This window comes from Conger conger, chromosome 16 (assembly GCF_963514075.1).
Source record: "Conger conger chromosome 16, fConCon1.1, whole genome shotgun sequence".
Classification (NCBI taxonomy): domain Eukaryota; kingdom Metazoa; phylum Chordata; class Actinopteri; order Anguilliformes; family Congridae; genus Conger; species Conger conger.
Genome location: NC_083775.1, coordinates 4,545,230 through 4,558,858, shown reverse-complemented (window position 1 = coordinate 4,558,858; position 13,629 = coordinate 4,545,230). Strand labels below are relative to the sequence as shown.

Sequence of the window (13,629 nt, the reverse complement as noted above, 5' to 3'; positions counted from 1 at the left end):
ACACACACACACACACACACACACACACACACACACACACACACACACACACAGACGTTTGCTCTCACACACACACACACATACACACACACACACACACACACACTCTCTCTCACTCTCACTCTCACACACACACACACACACACACACACACACACACGTTTGCTCTCTCTCTCACACACACACACACACACACACTCACCCCATCTCCAGGAAGATCTGTCGGAACTGCGTTCGCACCTTCAGCAGAGGGTGCAGGTGGCCGCAGTCCAGAGCCACGCCCATGGCCTCAAAGTTATACGGCTTGAAGCCCTTACTCTTCCAGCTCCCACTGAGAGGGAGGGAGGGAGGGAGGGAGGGAGGGGGGAGAGGGATGGAGGGAGGGGGAGAGGGGGGGAGGGAGGGGGAGAGGGGGGGAGTGATGAGAGAGAGAGGGAGGGAGGGAGAGAGAGAGGGAGGGGGGGGAGGGAGTGATGGAGAGAGGGATGGAGAGAGGGATGGAGGGATGGAGAGAGGGGGTGATATTAATGAAATGTTTAGTATGTCCGTATATTTTCAATGATTACTGCTGCTTAGTTTGTCTTATAAAAGCGAAAGATACAGAGTGACGTGAATGGATGACGTGTGTGTTAGAGGGGGGGCATCCAGAACTTTATGAGGTCTGGTAGTTTGCCAAGAGCAGGTGCGGGGTGAAGTGAGGACAGGGGGAGTCCTGAACTTTGTTCGTAGTTGGCAGAACGCCCTGAACTTTGTACAGAGCTGGCAGAGCATAAGGACCGTTGGCGATTTGCCACAATGACGTTGTGGGAGGAGCTTTGGGAGGAGTTACGATAAGAACAGTGTGGGTGATTTGCCAGAATGAGGTTTGAGGAGGAGTTGTAGGCAGAGTAACTGTGTATAAAATGGGTGTAAAAATGACAGTCGGGGTTCAGTTCTGGAGAACTGATCCGGCTTTATGCACGTGTGCTAATAAAGTCTGATTTTCCTGAAGAACTTGCTGCCGTGGTGTCGTCTTTTCCCTCGCGAAGATGTTTTTCGACAAAAAACGAGACACGACAGGACCTGTGGCAGCCGCAGGCAGACAGCCAGAGGGGGCGCTGTTGCTCACCTGGCGATCATCTCGGGCGTGAGCTCTGTCTCCTGCTTGGTGATGGTGGTGCTGAACGAATCGCCCTTGGTGATCCAATAAGACTTCACCGTCCTGGAAAGCACAAACGCCACAGTTCAAAAGGGGTAGTGGCAGTATTTTATTTTATTTTTGTTTTTTTTTTACAACTTTTATTTTGATCAAATATTTTTTTTGAAAAAAATTAATAAAAAAAAAATCAGAATATTTCACAAAAAAAAAAAAAAAAAAAAAAAATGTATTTGCCCTTCTCTTATCGATGTAAATTCTACATTTGCGTTAAAACAGGTTGATGGAAACCTGAGTAACTGGCCTACTGTTCATAGCGCTGTCCACGCAGGCTCATAAAGCGTGCCTACCGGACCGGGCGGTCAAGCACACTACTGTCTACACAGCCAAACACACAAATGTGCAGGAGGTCTACTGGCCAATGGCAGGGGAGTGTACCCATCTGACACAGGTAAAAATACCTGTCACACCTGAGGGGAAATATCTACCAGCCAAACCTGAACAGCAGCTTTCCCTAATTACCATCTGTGCCCTCTCATCAGGCACTGAGCAAATGGTAAATGGTTGGCATTTATATAGCGCCTTTATCCAAAGCGCTGTACAATTGATGCTTCTCATTCACCCATTCATACACACACTCACACACGGACGGCGATTGGCTGCCATGCAAGGCACCGATCAGCTCGTCAGGAGCGATTATGTGTTAGGTGTCTTGCTCAGGGACACTTCAACACAGCCCGGGCAGGAGATCGAACCGGCAACCCTCCGACTGCCAGACGACTGCTCTTACTGCCTGAGCCATGTCGCCCTCAGCAGTCTGCAGTACCTTTACCAGGCTGGAGACTACAGACTAATACACATTTAAACAGCTGCACCTGGGAAACCACCCGTCTGAGTCCTCAATGAACACTCCCTACCGGCACCCTGCTGCTCGAATGTAACGTGACTCATGTCATTGGGGCGACATGGCTCAGGCAGTAAGAGCAGTCGTCTGGCAGTCGGAGGGTTGCCGGTTCGATCCCCGGCCTGGGCTGTGTCAAAGTGTCCCTGAGCAAGACACCTAACCACTAAATGCTCCTGACGAGCTGGTCGGCGCCTTGCATGGTAGCCAATCGCCGTCAGTGTGTGAGTGTGTGTATGAATGGGTGAATGAGAAGCATCAATTGTACAGCGCTTTGGATAAAGGCGCTATATAAATGGCAACCATTTACCATTTAACGTCAAGGGCTTCACTTTTAAACATGGACAAGCAACCGATTATAATTCGAAAACAGCTGCTGCCATCTGGTGGTATGAACCAGTATTGCACGCTCTCAAGATGGACTTTATAGTTAAACAACAGATAACAAACTGTATTTTGAACTTTGATGAGTCCATTCCTCTACCACTGCAGAGGAAATATTCTTATTGGACACATCTTCCAAAATTTGAGATAGGGGTCTGATTACTGACAGTAGCAAGGGCTGTTTAATCACCGGGCAGGTGGAAATCCTGCAGAGAGCATGTGATTACACCGTACTTAGGCCAAACCAAGCATGTGAAAGAAGCATCGCCTCTTCACTGCCCCCGCCCTACCCTAAATGCTAAAGTGAGGTTTGGATTTGGGGTCTGATCCGGATTCTTAATTTAAGATGCAGGGTTGCATTCCTGAACTCTACCAGCTCCATTTCAGAAAGGTAGGATGCCAGCTCCATTTTGAATGTGTGGCTTTTTTCTAACACGAGTGTGAAAACACAGGTGCGACTTGTGATGTCACTTCCTGTAAGGGGAAGGGGCGGAGCTTACACTTCAGTCAGCAGCTTCCGTTTCTTCAGCTCGTTCCTCTCCTTCTCCGCCAGCTGGGAGGCCCCGCCCCCTTTCACCTGCAGCAACCTCCCCCGCACGGAGTCCTCTACGCTCTCCACCTGGTTACGCACGCACACACACACACACACACACACACACACACACACACACACACACACACACAAACACAGAACACACATACACACAGAACACAAACACAAACAAACATACACACAACACACACATACAGAGAACACAGACAGACACATAGAACATACACACACAGAGAGACATGTGCGCACAAACACACACAATCAAACAAACAAACAAACAAACAAACAAACACACACACACACACACACACACACACACACACACACACACACAGAACAGACACAGACAGAGGACATGAAGAACTGTACACAACTGTACTCTCAAAAGCAGTGTACTGGCTTGATAAAGGCTAAATAATGTGAGCAAAGAAAGCGCACTCACCATCCTGAAGACTCGGGGCCCCCCCTCGTGAGCCTTGTCCACCCGGATCCACTTGTTGGACATAGCCTTGCTGAAGCCCACCTTTCCACTGGGGAGCTTCTACACACGCCAGACAGACAGGAAGAGGAAGAACTCAGGAAGAAACAGAGCAGCAGCCCCTGAATCCACCACCGCAACAGTCTCGAACCAATGGGTCAGCAACAGGACAATCGTCCTGCCCAACCCTGTTCCTGGAGATCTACCGTCCTGTAGGTCTTCACTCCAACCCTAACACCTCATTCAACAGCTAGAGCAGAGCTGCCCAACCCTGTTCCTGGAGATCTACCATCCTGTAGGTCTTAACTCCAACCCTAACAAAGCACACCTCATTCAACAGCCAAAGATCTGAATTTAATTGCTAGGTAGTAGAGTCAAGTGTGCCAAATTAGGGTTGAAATGAAAACCTACAGGAAGGTAGCTCTCCAGGAACAGGATTGGTTGCCACTGCACTCCAGGTATAAGGAGGTTGAGAGGGTGTGTAAAGCATCACAGATGCAATACCCACCCAGGACTGAAATGAGTGCGTTTCTACGAGATGGCAGGATGGAGTGTGCGGATACATCAGTTGCGACTGCGACCCTCCCCCAAATCCCAGAACCGTAATGTCTTCTCACCATCAGCTGGTTCTGCGGCAGCCCGTCCTCCGGGATGGCGTTGAAGACCTGCGCCTCATGACTGCCCTTGTCGGCGATCTCGGCCCCCTCCGCCGTCAACTCCCAGCGCTTCGAGGAGCGCTGCTCCGCCGAGATCACCTGCGCGGGGAGGAATGAGTTCACTCACGCGCCAAGCCACATGCAACATGCGGTTTTCACCAGCAACGCAGCTTTTGACTGCATATCAATGATTGTTCTCTGTATCCGCCCGTGATTGGCAATTTCATTATAAATGGAACCAGATTAGCAAAAATAACGTGAACTCCATTGCAAGCAAGCCGAACGACTAGCTGCAGACACGTACAGCTAGATTAATTATAGTTATAATAATATATATTTCCTTCAACAAGCTCTAAAATATTATTCATAGTATCCTCCGATAACAAACTATAGTTCGCGAAGTTCTCATCTTTCATTGGTCACGATACAGTTACAGCACTCAACCAAGGATGACAGCCAACTTAATTGAGCAAGCTAGCGCGGCAGCTAACCAGCTGTACCACAATAGTCTAGCCGGCTTAAAAGAAAAAAACGATTCATAACTTATATGGCAATTAGCTAACCATTATGTTAATCTACATTGCAATATATTGTCAATATTGCAGATTGTCTTGAAGCTAATTTGCATGACGTTACGCTCCTATTGCATCACCTTCTCGTCGCCAATTCAATGAACATACGGTCGAGCAAGGGAACTTAGCTAGCCTAGATATGGTAGTTAGCTAGCACGCTAGCTAGCCAGCAATGGTTAACGTACATCGCCCAGAGCCTGCAGACTCTTCACCGCCCCGACAATGACTTGGTGGTCCACGTTGAGTATAACGGCAACATCCTGGCTGTCAACACCTCCGTCCACTTTTTCCACCCGGCGGAGAAGCGATTCTAAAACCCCGGTATCTGCCATGCTTCTGTCGCTGCGTTGTCCTCCGCTGCTTATTTCCGGCCAAGACCGACGACGGGAAGTGACGAAACGAGCCAGAACCTCTGCGGTCAGAATAGCCAGAAGACTACAATTTATGACCAGGGATCTTAGAAATTATTAAAATGTTTAAAAACGGTCGATTACAACCAGAAATGACCAGCCAGAAGAATGAGATCAAAGTCAATGCATACTTCATATGGTTGTTCATTCACTTGTTTGTTTTGATATCTATTCAATCACTCCAGATATCAATTCCTAGAGACAGAACACACATTTTGTATCAAAATATAAAACATGGTACGCAATTGCAATGCAAATCGGTATGCAATGCATTTGAAAGTTTAGCACTTCATAAACATGGTATGGTTCATAGATTGAGGTCATGAAATGCCTCATAAATTATACATTTTATATGTAACCCACACTGAGCAGTACTGCTTATAATCTTAGTCAAATTCATGTGAAAAAAAAAAAAATCTGGCGCTGTCAGCACACAAGAGGAGAACATCCATGATTTCCACACCTTCATAGACCTGCGGTCTCATTAAAGCGTGGTGGTGGGAGAGGTGCTGTACACGGTGTGAGGGTTTTCGTCAGACTGCTGTCACGACACGCAGAACTTTTCCCTCACAAATATCAAGCATATCTGTGTTTTTTTGGGCATAAAAACGATAAAGTCTGAACTCTGGTCCACACCCATGAGCCATATTCACACCGACCATAACCAATTAAACCTGAACAATTCGCTCAACTCAAGCACTTGGGGCGACATGGCTCAGGCTGTAAGAGCAGTAGTCTGGCAGTCGGAGGGTTGCCGGTTCGATCCCCGCCCGGGCTGTGTCCAAGTGTCCCTGAGCAAGACACCTAACCCCCAAATGCTCCTGATGAGCTGGTCGGCGCCTTGCATGGCAGCCAATCGCCATCGGTGTGTGAGTGTGTGTATGAATGGGTGAATGAGAAGCATAAATTGTACAGCGCTTTGGATAAAGGCGCCATATAAATGCCAACCATTTACCAAGCACTGACATTCCAAGAACACTTTAGAACATGCATTTATTCATTCTCTCACTCACAGTTAAATGATAAAGACTATATCACTTGACTCACTGAATGGCACTGTTCTAATATAGTTTATAGCAAGAAATACAGATTTTGAATTTTGCATCAGTTATTTAATTGGAAAATACAAATTATAATTAGTACAGACAATTTCTTTTTTAACATAACGGTCCCAATGTGTTTGCATTTAACTATACATAAAATATATAACAGAGTCATTGAATATAATACAGTATATAAGAAAGGCAAAATAGAACCCTTATGATTTGATGAAATGCTCTTGTTTGAAGTATATTACAGGGCATCTGCAACAAGAAAATTGACTAATGTTCATGGTTAGGTGATTATCAATATTCATTTGGCAAATCCCCTGGTCTCCATTTACCTGTGAAAAGCAGCTCCCTCGGCAACACAGGTGAGTGTTGATCGCTGCGTACGCACGCAGACAGAAAACAAAGACAACGCAAGAACTTAAGAGCCACGCCTACATTCCATTCCAAAGAGAACATCACGGAGACGTCTTTCAAAAAAAGCAAACCCTCGTCAAACAGCACTTAGCTAATTTTGGCAATTGACTTTGGTGTTTGGTGAAAGAAAAAAAACAAACCCTTACATTTAATTGTAAGTGGTGTGGGCAGCAGGGTAAGTATGAGGGAACTGGCTCATAACCCAAAAAAGGTTGCAGGTTCAGTTGGACATGTGAGCAAGCTGGTGTAGCCACAATAAGATCCGCTCAGCCGTTGGACCCTTGAGCAAGGCCCTTAACCCTGCATTGCTCCAGGGGAAGATTGCCTCCTGCTTAGTCTCATCAACTGTACGTCGCTCTGGATAAGAGCATCTGCCAAATGCCAATAATGTAATGTAATGAATCAGTGATTGGTGTGGCACCTGCACCTGTCCGAATGGTAAGAATAAATGCTGATTGAATTTTGGACTTTTTGTCCTCCACTCCACTAGGGGGCAGCGAAGAGATTGATGCCTCTTGGCGGCAGCGAGGCGCGGTAGAGAGAGGACCCTCTGGCCTGGATGAAGGTGATGACCATGCGCTCCTGGGTGACCTCCACGTGGGCGAAGCCCCCCAGTGGGGAGGACTGGCCGCTGAAGAACCGGAGGGCCCCGCGGGGAACGTGCGCCCAGTGCCGCGTGCTGTTCTCCACGAAGTTCCCCGCCCCGCTCACCACGTACCCCACGCCCGACTCCTCCAGGTACTGCACACAGAGGGGCAACATCAGCCTTTTGAACCTTTTTCCAATTCTATTTCACTCCACCCACATCTTCCCTCTAGCACAGGGGTCCTCACTCCTGGTCCTGGAGAGCCGCAGGGGGTGCTGGTTTTTGTTTTCACCTGAATATCAGCAACCGATTCAGACTCAAGAAACCAAGTGAGGGGAGTTAACTGCTTAACTGCTTTAATCAATCAATTAAGTGCTGAGGAACAACAAAAGCCAGCACACCCTGTGGCTCTCCAGGACCAGGAGTGAGGACCCCAGCACACCCTGCGGCTCTCCAGGACCAGGAGTGAGGACCCCAGCACACCCTGCGGCTCTCCAGGACCAGGAGTGAGGACCCCAGCACACCCTGCGGCTCTCCAGGACCAGGAGTGAGGACCCCAGCACACCCTGCGGCTCTCCAGGACCTGGAGTGAGGCCACTCCAGGATATTTGACAAAGCAGGGATACCAAGTTAGATACCAACTGTGCGGAGTAAAACACGGAACAGCTCTTTTTACTTTGTCCACGTTCCAGATTTGGGAGGGTTGCAGGATTTACTCAGCAGTTATCCAGCTAACTCCGTAATCCTGCTTTGTGAAACAGGGCCCTGGTTTTACTCTCTTTCATGAATATTTATAAAGGGGCAGCAATTTACAACAGCTGGAAATTCAGCAAAAGCTGAGACAGAACTTTATGTGAGGAATATGGAGCTTACCATCTGGTTAGTGTACAGAATCTCTGCTTACATACACCAGGGATCATCAATCTTATCCAGAAAGGGCCGGTGTGGGTGCATGCTTTTGTTCCAAACAAGGACTGCGATTTGATGATCCCTGCCCAATGGTTTGCTAACCCAGTTGTAGGCTGGTCCCTGGAGAAGTCCTTACGGTACTAATGTGTGTTTGGGGACACCTGACCAGAGTACTGCACATAGCAGCAGAATAGCTTAAGAGACCTAGTTACAAATCATGAGAATGAATTCTATGGAATGATTTTGTGTCAGGCCAGGCATTGAGAGGATCTTAAGTCTTCTGAGTCATGACCTTTAGGAATGCTGATGCTGCAACACTCATCATGACCTCCACTGTGAGTTTGGGAGAGCACACACACAAGCATCTGACCTCCTCTGAAGCGGGTCAGCCACTGTTTCCCATCACACTGCCGTTCGCTGCCATTCGGGCTCAACTCAAAACAAGGACTCTCTTTGTGCAGCTAAAACAGGTGAACATGCAGGCAACTGATCTGCCAGCAGGGGTCACTGGTGTACAATGAGATACATCATGTCATCATGACCAGATTATTACACGAGAGTAGTGGTCCTCACTCCTGGTCCTGGAGAGCCGCAGGGTGTGGTGGCTTTTGTTGTTACTCAGCACTTAAAATATCACTGAAAACAGTTGATAACCTGAATTCTTGGGTCTGAATTGGTCGCTGATTTTAAGGCGAAAACAAAAACCAGCACACCCTGCGGCTCTCCAGGTACCAGGAGTGAGGATTCCTGCAGCAGAGACAACTGATCTTCGTCCTTTAGCTTTCCTGGCCACAGTGGTCAGCACAGACCCCGGGTCAGATTCGATACCAGACCACGTGACGTCACCGTTTTCAGGACCGCCGCTGAGAACGCTGCGGGGGGAGGAAGCGTAGCTTCTCGGGAGCGCAGACCTGCAGGTTGTGGTCGTGGCCCGAGAGGTAGGCGGTGGCCCTGTGCTTGACCAGCAGGGGGCGCAGCTCCTCCAGCAGGCAGCGCGTGGGGCCGTGTTCGGCCACCGACCACACGGGGTAGTGCCCCGCCACCAGCAGGAAGTCCGCCCGGGACGCCTCCATCCTGCGGCGGAGCCACCGCAGCTGCCGGCCGGCCCCCGCCGCGTCCGCCGGCCCCCGGGGGCCCCCGTCCGCGAAGTCGTCCGAGCTCCCGCACAGCAGCACCGTGTCCACCATCAGAACCGTCAGCGTGGGGCCCGGCCCCCCCGGCACGCCGAACTTCAGCTCGTAGTAGAGCTCTGGGAAGTGCCTGAGGGAGAGAGAGAGACAGGGCAGAGACTAGAGAGAGAGACAGGGCAGACTGTAGAAAGAGAGAGACAGGGCAGAGACTGTAGAGAGAGAGAGAGAGAGAGAGAGAGACAGGGCAGAGACTGTAGAGAGAGACAGGGCAGAGACTGTAGAGAGAGACAGGGCAGACTGTAGAGAGAGACAGGGCAGACTGTAGAGAGAGAGACAGGGCAGACTGTAGAGAGAGAGACAGGGCAGACTGTAGAGAGAGAGACAGGGCAGAGACTGTAGAGAGAGAGAGACAGGGCAGAGACTGTAGAGAGAGAGACAGGGCAGACTGTAGAGAGAGAGAGAGACAGGGCAGAGACTGTAGAGAGAGACAGGGCTCAGGATATACCTGCATATAAAATGCATGGCATCTAATCCTACACCAGTTTCACCACATGCAGTACCATGTAGTTCCAATGGAGGGAAGAAGGTTGGAGAGAGAGAGAGACAGGGCTCAGGGTGTCTGTATACCAGTCATAGGCTCCCAGTTTTATCAGCACCACATAAGTCCATAAGTATTTGGACAGTGGTACAATTTCTGTTCCTTTGGCTCTGCACTCCTGCACATGAATATGTGTGGTCCAAGTGCCTGTGACCGTCAACCTTAAAAGGGGAGCAAAAGTAATCGGACACTTGGCTTCTCAGCCATTTCTGATGAGCCCCAGAGTATTCAATCGCTTCCTGAATGGAGGACTTGAGCGCCCCACACTCGGGCCTTCAGAGATATTTCTCAGTGCAGACTGCCCAACTGTTCTGCGTCCGTCTCTCCCTTTCCTATCAGTTAGGCCGGTCCTGGAGCATGTCTACTTGAGTAGTTCCACTACTGTTCTACCCTTAATCAGTGTGTACCGACTGCATTGTCCTAGTGATGAGCTCAGGGGGATGTGTGGCCCGCTGATGATGTCATCAGACAGAGCTGAATGACTGGCTGGTGTGAGGATATTTTGCCCTTCTCCGCGAAATCAAATGAGGGACGACAAACAGTGAGAGTCTGATATCGTCCAGATGAGCTTCACTCAACTCCACGTCCTGCAGGCCGCAGCGTCTGCAGGTATTTGCCCCCAACTTGTGTGCTACACCACCTGATTTCACCAATCCTGCTTGGTCCAGATAATTAATTAGTGAAATCAGGTGGTGTAGCGCACGGTTGAAGCAAACGCCCGCAGACACCGCGGCCCGCAGGACGAGGAGTTGAGCGGCGCTGGTTCCGCCCCGCCCCCCCCGCCCCCCGCCCCCCCCGCCCCCCGCCTCACCATCGCTCAGAGACCCTGCTGTAGGCGATCTGCGCCCTCACGTCGCCGTGGTGATCGTGGTTCCCAGCGATGACGTACCAGGGCACGTGGAGCGACCGTGCGGTGAAGACGCGCTCAAACGTCTCCTGTGAGGGCCATCGGGACCAGGGTGAAAACCCACACTCCCATACAGCACAGTACCCATGACATTCTGTATAATGCACCTATACATTATGGCACTTTTCCTCAGGCATGATACTGGAGAGCTGCAGGGTGTGCTGGCTTTTGTTGATACTCAGCACTTAATTGACCAATTAACACAGTTAATTACAACTAATTCACCTCATGATAAATGATAATGATGATAATCATAATGTTGAACAGAGGGGGAAAATATACATGCATCAGCCGAGCAACTCAAGGGGCAGGGTCAACTTCTCCAAAGGATGAGACTATCAATGTAAAACCTGAGCCCTCAAAACATTATGAGAGAGAAGAATCTTCTTTTTATGTCATTGCACATTGAAATGTGCACTTCCCCTTCCTGTCTGCGTTTACTTCCTCTTCCTGTCTGCGTTTACTCTCCCCTTTCAGGCACTTCCTTTTCCTGTCTGCGTTTACTCCCCCCCCCCCCCCCCCCTTTCGGGCACTTCCTCTTCCTGTCTGCGGTTACTCTCCCCTTTCGGGCACTTCCTCTTCCTGTCTGCGGTTACTCTCCCCTTTCGGGCACTTCCTCTTCCTGTCTGCGGTTACTCCCCCCTTTCAGGCACTTCCCCTTCCTGTCTGCGGTTACTCTCCCCTTTCGGGCACCTGGAAGCGGGGGTCCTCCACACTGTCCACCCCTGTGAAGTAGAAGTTGTCTCCGAGCGCCAGCACGAAGTCGGCCCCCATGTCCTGGGCGGCGCGCCCCATCCCGCGGGCCGTGGCCTGCTGCACCGGGGTGCTGTAGGGCGGGTGGGGCAGGCCCCCCCAGTCCCCCACCGCCAGGAACCGGATGGACGTCCCGTTACCTGAGGCACGCCGAGAGCAACTCAACCTTTATTTTACTCTGAAAGTATCGCAGACGAAAATGAAGGAATGGGTGCAATAATACAACTAATAATATTATTATTATTATTAATAATAGTATTATTTACTCCGTGGTTTCAAACCCTGGTCCTAGAGAGCTGGTTTTTGTTTCCACCTTAAAGTCAGCACCCTTTTGAGACCCGGCTAACCAGGTCAGAGGAGTTGACTGCGTGGCTAACTGCTCTTAGGTGATTAAGTGAGACCCTGCAGCTCTCCAGGACCACGGTTTGGAGACCACCGATTTAGCCAACACTTTTATTCAAAGCAACTTGGTTGATTTGACTAAGCAGGGGCACAATCCCCCCCCCGGAGCAATGCGGGGTTAACAGCCCGAGGGCCCAACAGCTGTGTGGACCCTATTGTGACGACACCGAGGTTAGAAGCACTAAAGTTCCGGGGCCCAGTCAAAGGCTGCCCGATACCGTGCGATAAGACAAAAAGTTGTGTTTGCGTTCGGTTCATCTGAGGTCGGCTGCAGTTCACTTACGGTCCTGGAGATTACGGTGCATTACGGAACGAGGGCAGCACATGACCACGGGGAAAATGTGCGGCCACAGAGACAGGAAGTGGAGGAACATTGTGACCTGCAGAAGACGCGCAGCTGAAAGCACAGCTGGACGTAAAGCTATAAAAGGGAAATTCCGTGAAAAAAAAATCTACCAGAGGCATAGGAGGAGACCACTCCAATTTCACTCAAACTTTGTGTAAAAGCTCTTTATATATTCAATAGAGAACATGCACACCTTCACCTCGTTGGATTTGTCGTTCCAGAGGGGAAAAAACAAAAAAAACAAAAGGTTCACCCGCGAGTGGAAATTTGGGTTTGTGTCGATTTCACTGCTGTTAAACCAGGTTTTAAAAACTAAACAGAACGGTCATTTATTAATCTTCAAAGAAAAGGCCATGTGTGACCTAGGCACTTGCAGGTGTGTGACCTTTAATAAACATTACGCATCAAGGAAAACAAACTGTTTTTTCAAAGGATGCATACAATTCACTTAAAAGGGCCAAAAGAGGCGTGACATAAGCTTTAGACCAGGGGGTCCTCATTCCAGGTCCTGGAGAGCTACTGGGACAGCTGCTTTTCAGCACCCTGTTGTGTAATCAACTGCTCTAATTGCTTAATGCACAGAGCAGAGAAACAACAGGAAACCTGCAGAGCCAGAAGCTCTCCAGGACCAGGGATGGAGACTCCAGGACCTGGGCTGGAGACTCCAGGACCTGGGCTGGAGACCACTGCTCTAACACTTAACTAAATTGAACCAACTACAAATAACCAGACAAAAAACACAATATTCAAGTAATTCCAGAACACACAAGTGCTACAGTCGTACAACTGCATGATAATGCACTTACTCTGCGATAATCTGCCGTGTTAGCATCTGTTTGAGAGGTCAGCCGTCTGTCCGTCGAAGTGCTGCCAGCGAACGCACGCTCATCCGCTCACGGACGTCAGGGGTTAAACAGAGAAATGGGAGAGCGAGGGAGAGCGCAATGGACAGAGGCAGAGGGAGAGAAACGGGGGGATGAGAGCAATGAATAGAGAGAGAGAGAGAGAGAGAAAGCAGAACAATGTTCGAGGGAGACAGAGTGAAATAAATGGGAGCAGGGAGACAGAGTTTGCTGATGGTCTGTTTTCATTCTGCAGTCATGTGACTCCTCACAGTTCTGCTTTCTGTACGTTGTCGGAGGTGTTTGTTTTCTCGTTCTCTCCCTTCTGGCTGGTAGAAACAGATACCTGTGAAAATTACACTTCCCTGACAGCCTTTCAGCCAAACCACAGTTCAGTCATCAGTTCTGCAGTTTATCAGGGTCATACATTAAGTTACAGTGAAGTAACCCCAATCCGCACACACACACACACACACACACAATACCTCCCATGACATAACCCCTATTGTTGCAAATGTATTATAAGCCATTTAAAAGTCTGTTTGTTTCAGCTTCAAAGAATGTCTGGTGAAGGAGCGAGAGAGAGAGAGACTTGTGTAGC

At 49.4% G+C, this 13,629-nt stretch overlaps 2 protein-coding genes across 3 annotated transcripts in view; both read right to left on the bottom strand.

Moving 5' to 3' along the window:
* The window catches only part of farsa (phenylalanyl-tRNA synthetase subunit alpha), a 10,739-nt gene extending 5,648 nt beyond the window's left edge, over positions 1-5,091 (bottom strand). The window contains exons 1-6 of the mRNA XM_061224179.1: positions 4,865-5,091; positions 4,069-4,206; positions 3,416-3,514; positions 2,921-3,039; positions 1,109-1,201; positions 203-331 (exon numbers count right to left, since the gene is read on the bottom strand). Coding sequence (XP_061080163.1) covers positions 203-331; positions 1,109-1,201; positions 2,921-3,039; positions 3,416-3,514; positions 4,069-4,206; positions 4,865-5,011 — 725 coding nt within the window. The 5' untranslated portion in view covers positions 5,012-5,091. The remainder of the gene's footprint in view (positions 1-202; positions 332-1,108; positions 1,202-2,920; positions 3,040-3,415; positions 3,515-4,068; positions 4,207-4,864) is intronic.
* A 1,899-nt stretch (positions 5,092-6,990) lies between these two features.
* LOC133115036 (tartrate-resistant acid phosphatase type 5-like) lies at positions 6,991-13,022 on the bottom strand. 2 transcript variants are annotated; one of them, XM_061224747.1, is made up of 6 exons: positions 12,993-13,022; positions 12,124-12,261; positions 11,379-11,578; positions 10,590-10,714; positions 8,962-9,310; positions 6,991-7,296 (listed from the first exon to the last, which is right to left on the bottom strand). In XM_061224747.1, the coding sequence occupies exons 2-6, from the start codon at positions 12,212-12,214 to the stop codon at positions 7,042-7,044; spliced, it is 1,020 nt and encodes a 339-aa protein (XP_061080731.1). In that variant the 5' UTR covers positions 12,215-12,261; positions 12,993-13,022; the 3' UTR covers positions 6,991-7,041. The 2 variants fall into 2 exon arrangements, with proteins under 2 accessions (XP_061080731.1, XP_061080730.1); XM_061224746.1 differs by having other exon boundaries at positions 12,124-12,220; positions 12,993-13,016.
* Between the last annotated feature and the right edge of the window lie 607 nt (positions 13,023-13,629).

Excerpts from the sequence above, each read along its gene's own strand:
- LOC133115036 (XM_061224747.1), bottom strand. The coding sequence starts at position 12,214 with ATGTTCCTCCACTTCCTGTCTCTGTGGCCGCACATTTTCCCCGTGGTC. Across the intron at positions 9,311-10,589 it reads AGCAGGGTCTCTGAGCGATG|GCACTTCCCAGAGCTCTACT; the intron begins GTGAGGCGGGGG and ends TCTCTCCCTCAG. Across the intron at positions 7,297-8,961 it reads GCCACGACCACAACCTGCAG|TACCTGGAGGAGTCGGGCGT; the intron begins GTCTGCGCTCCC and ends CTCTGTGTGCAG.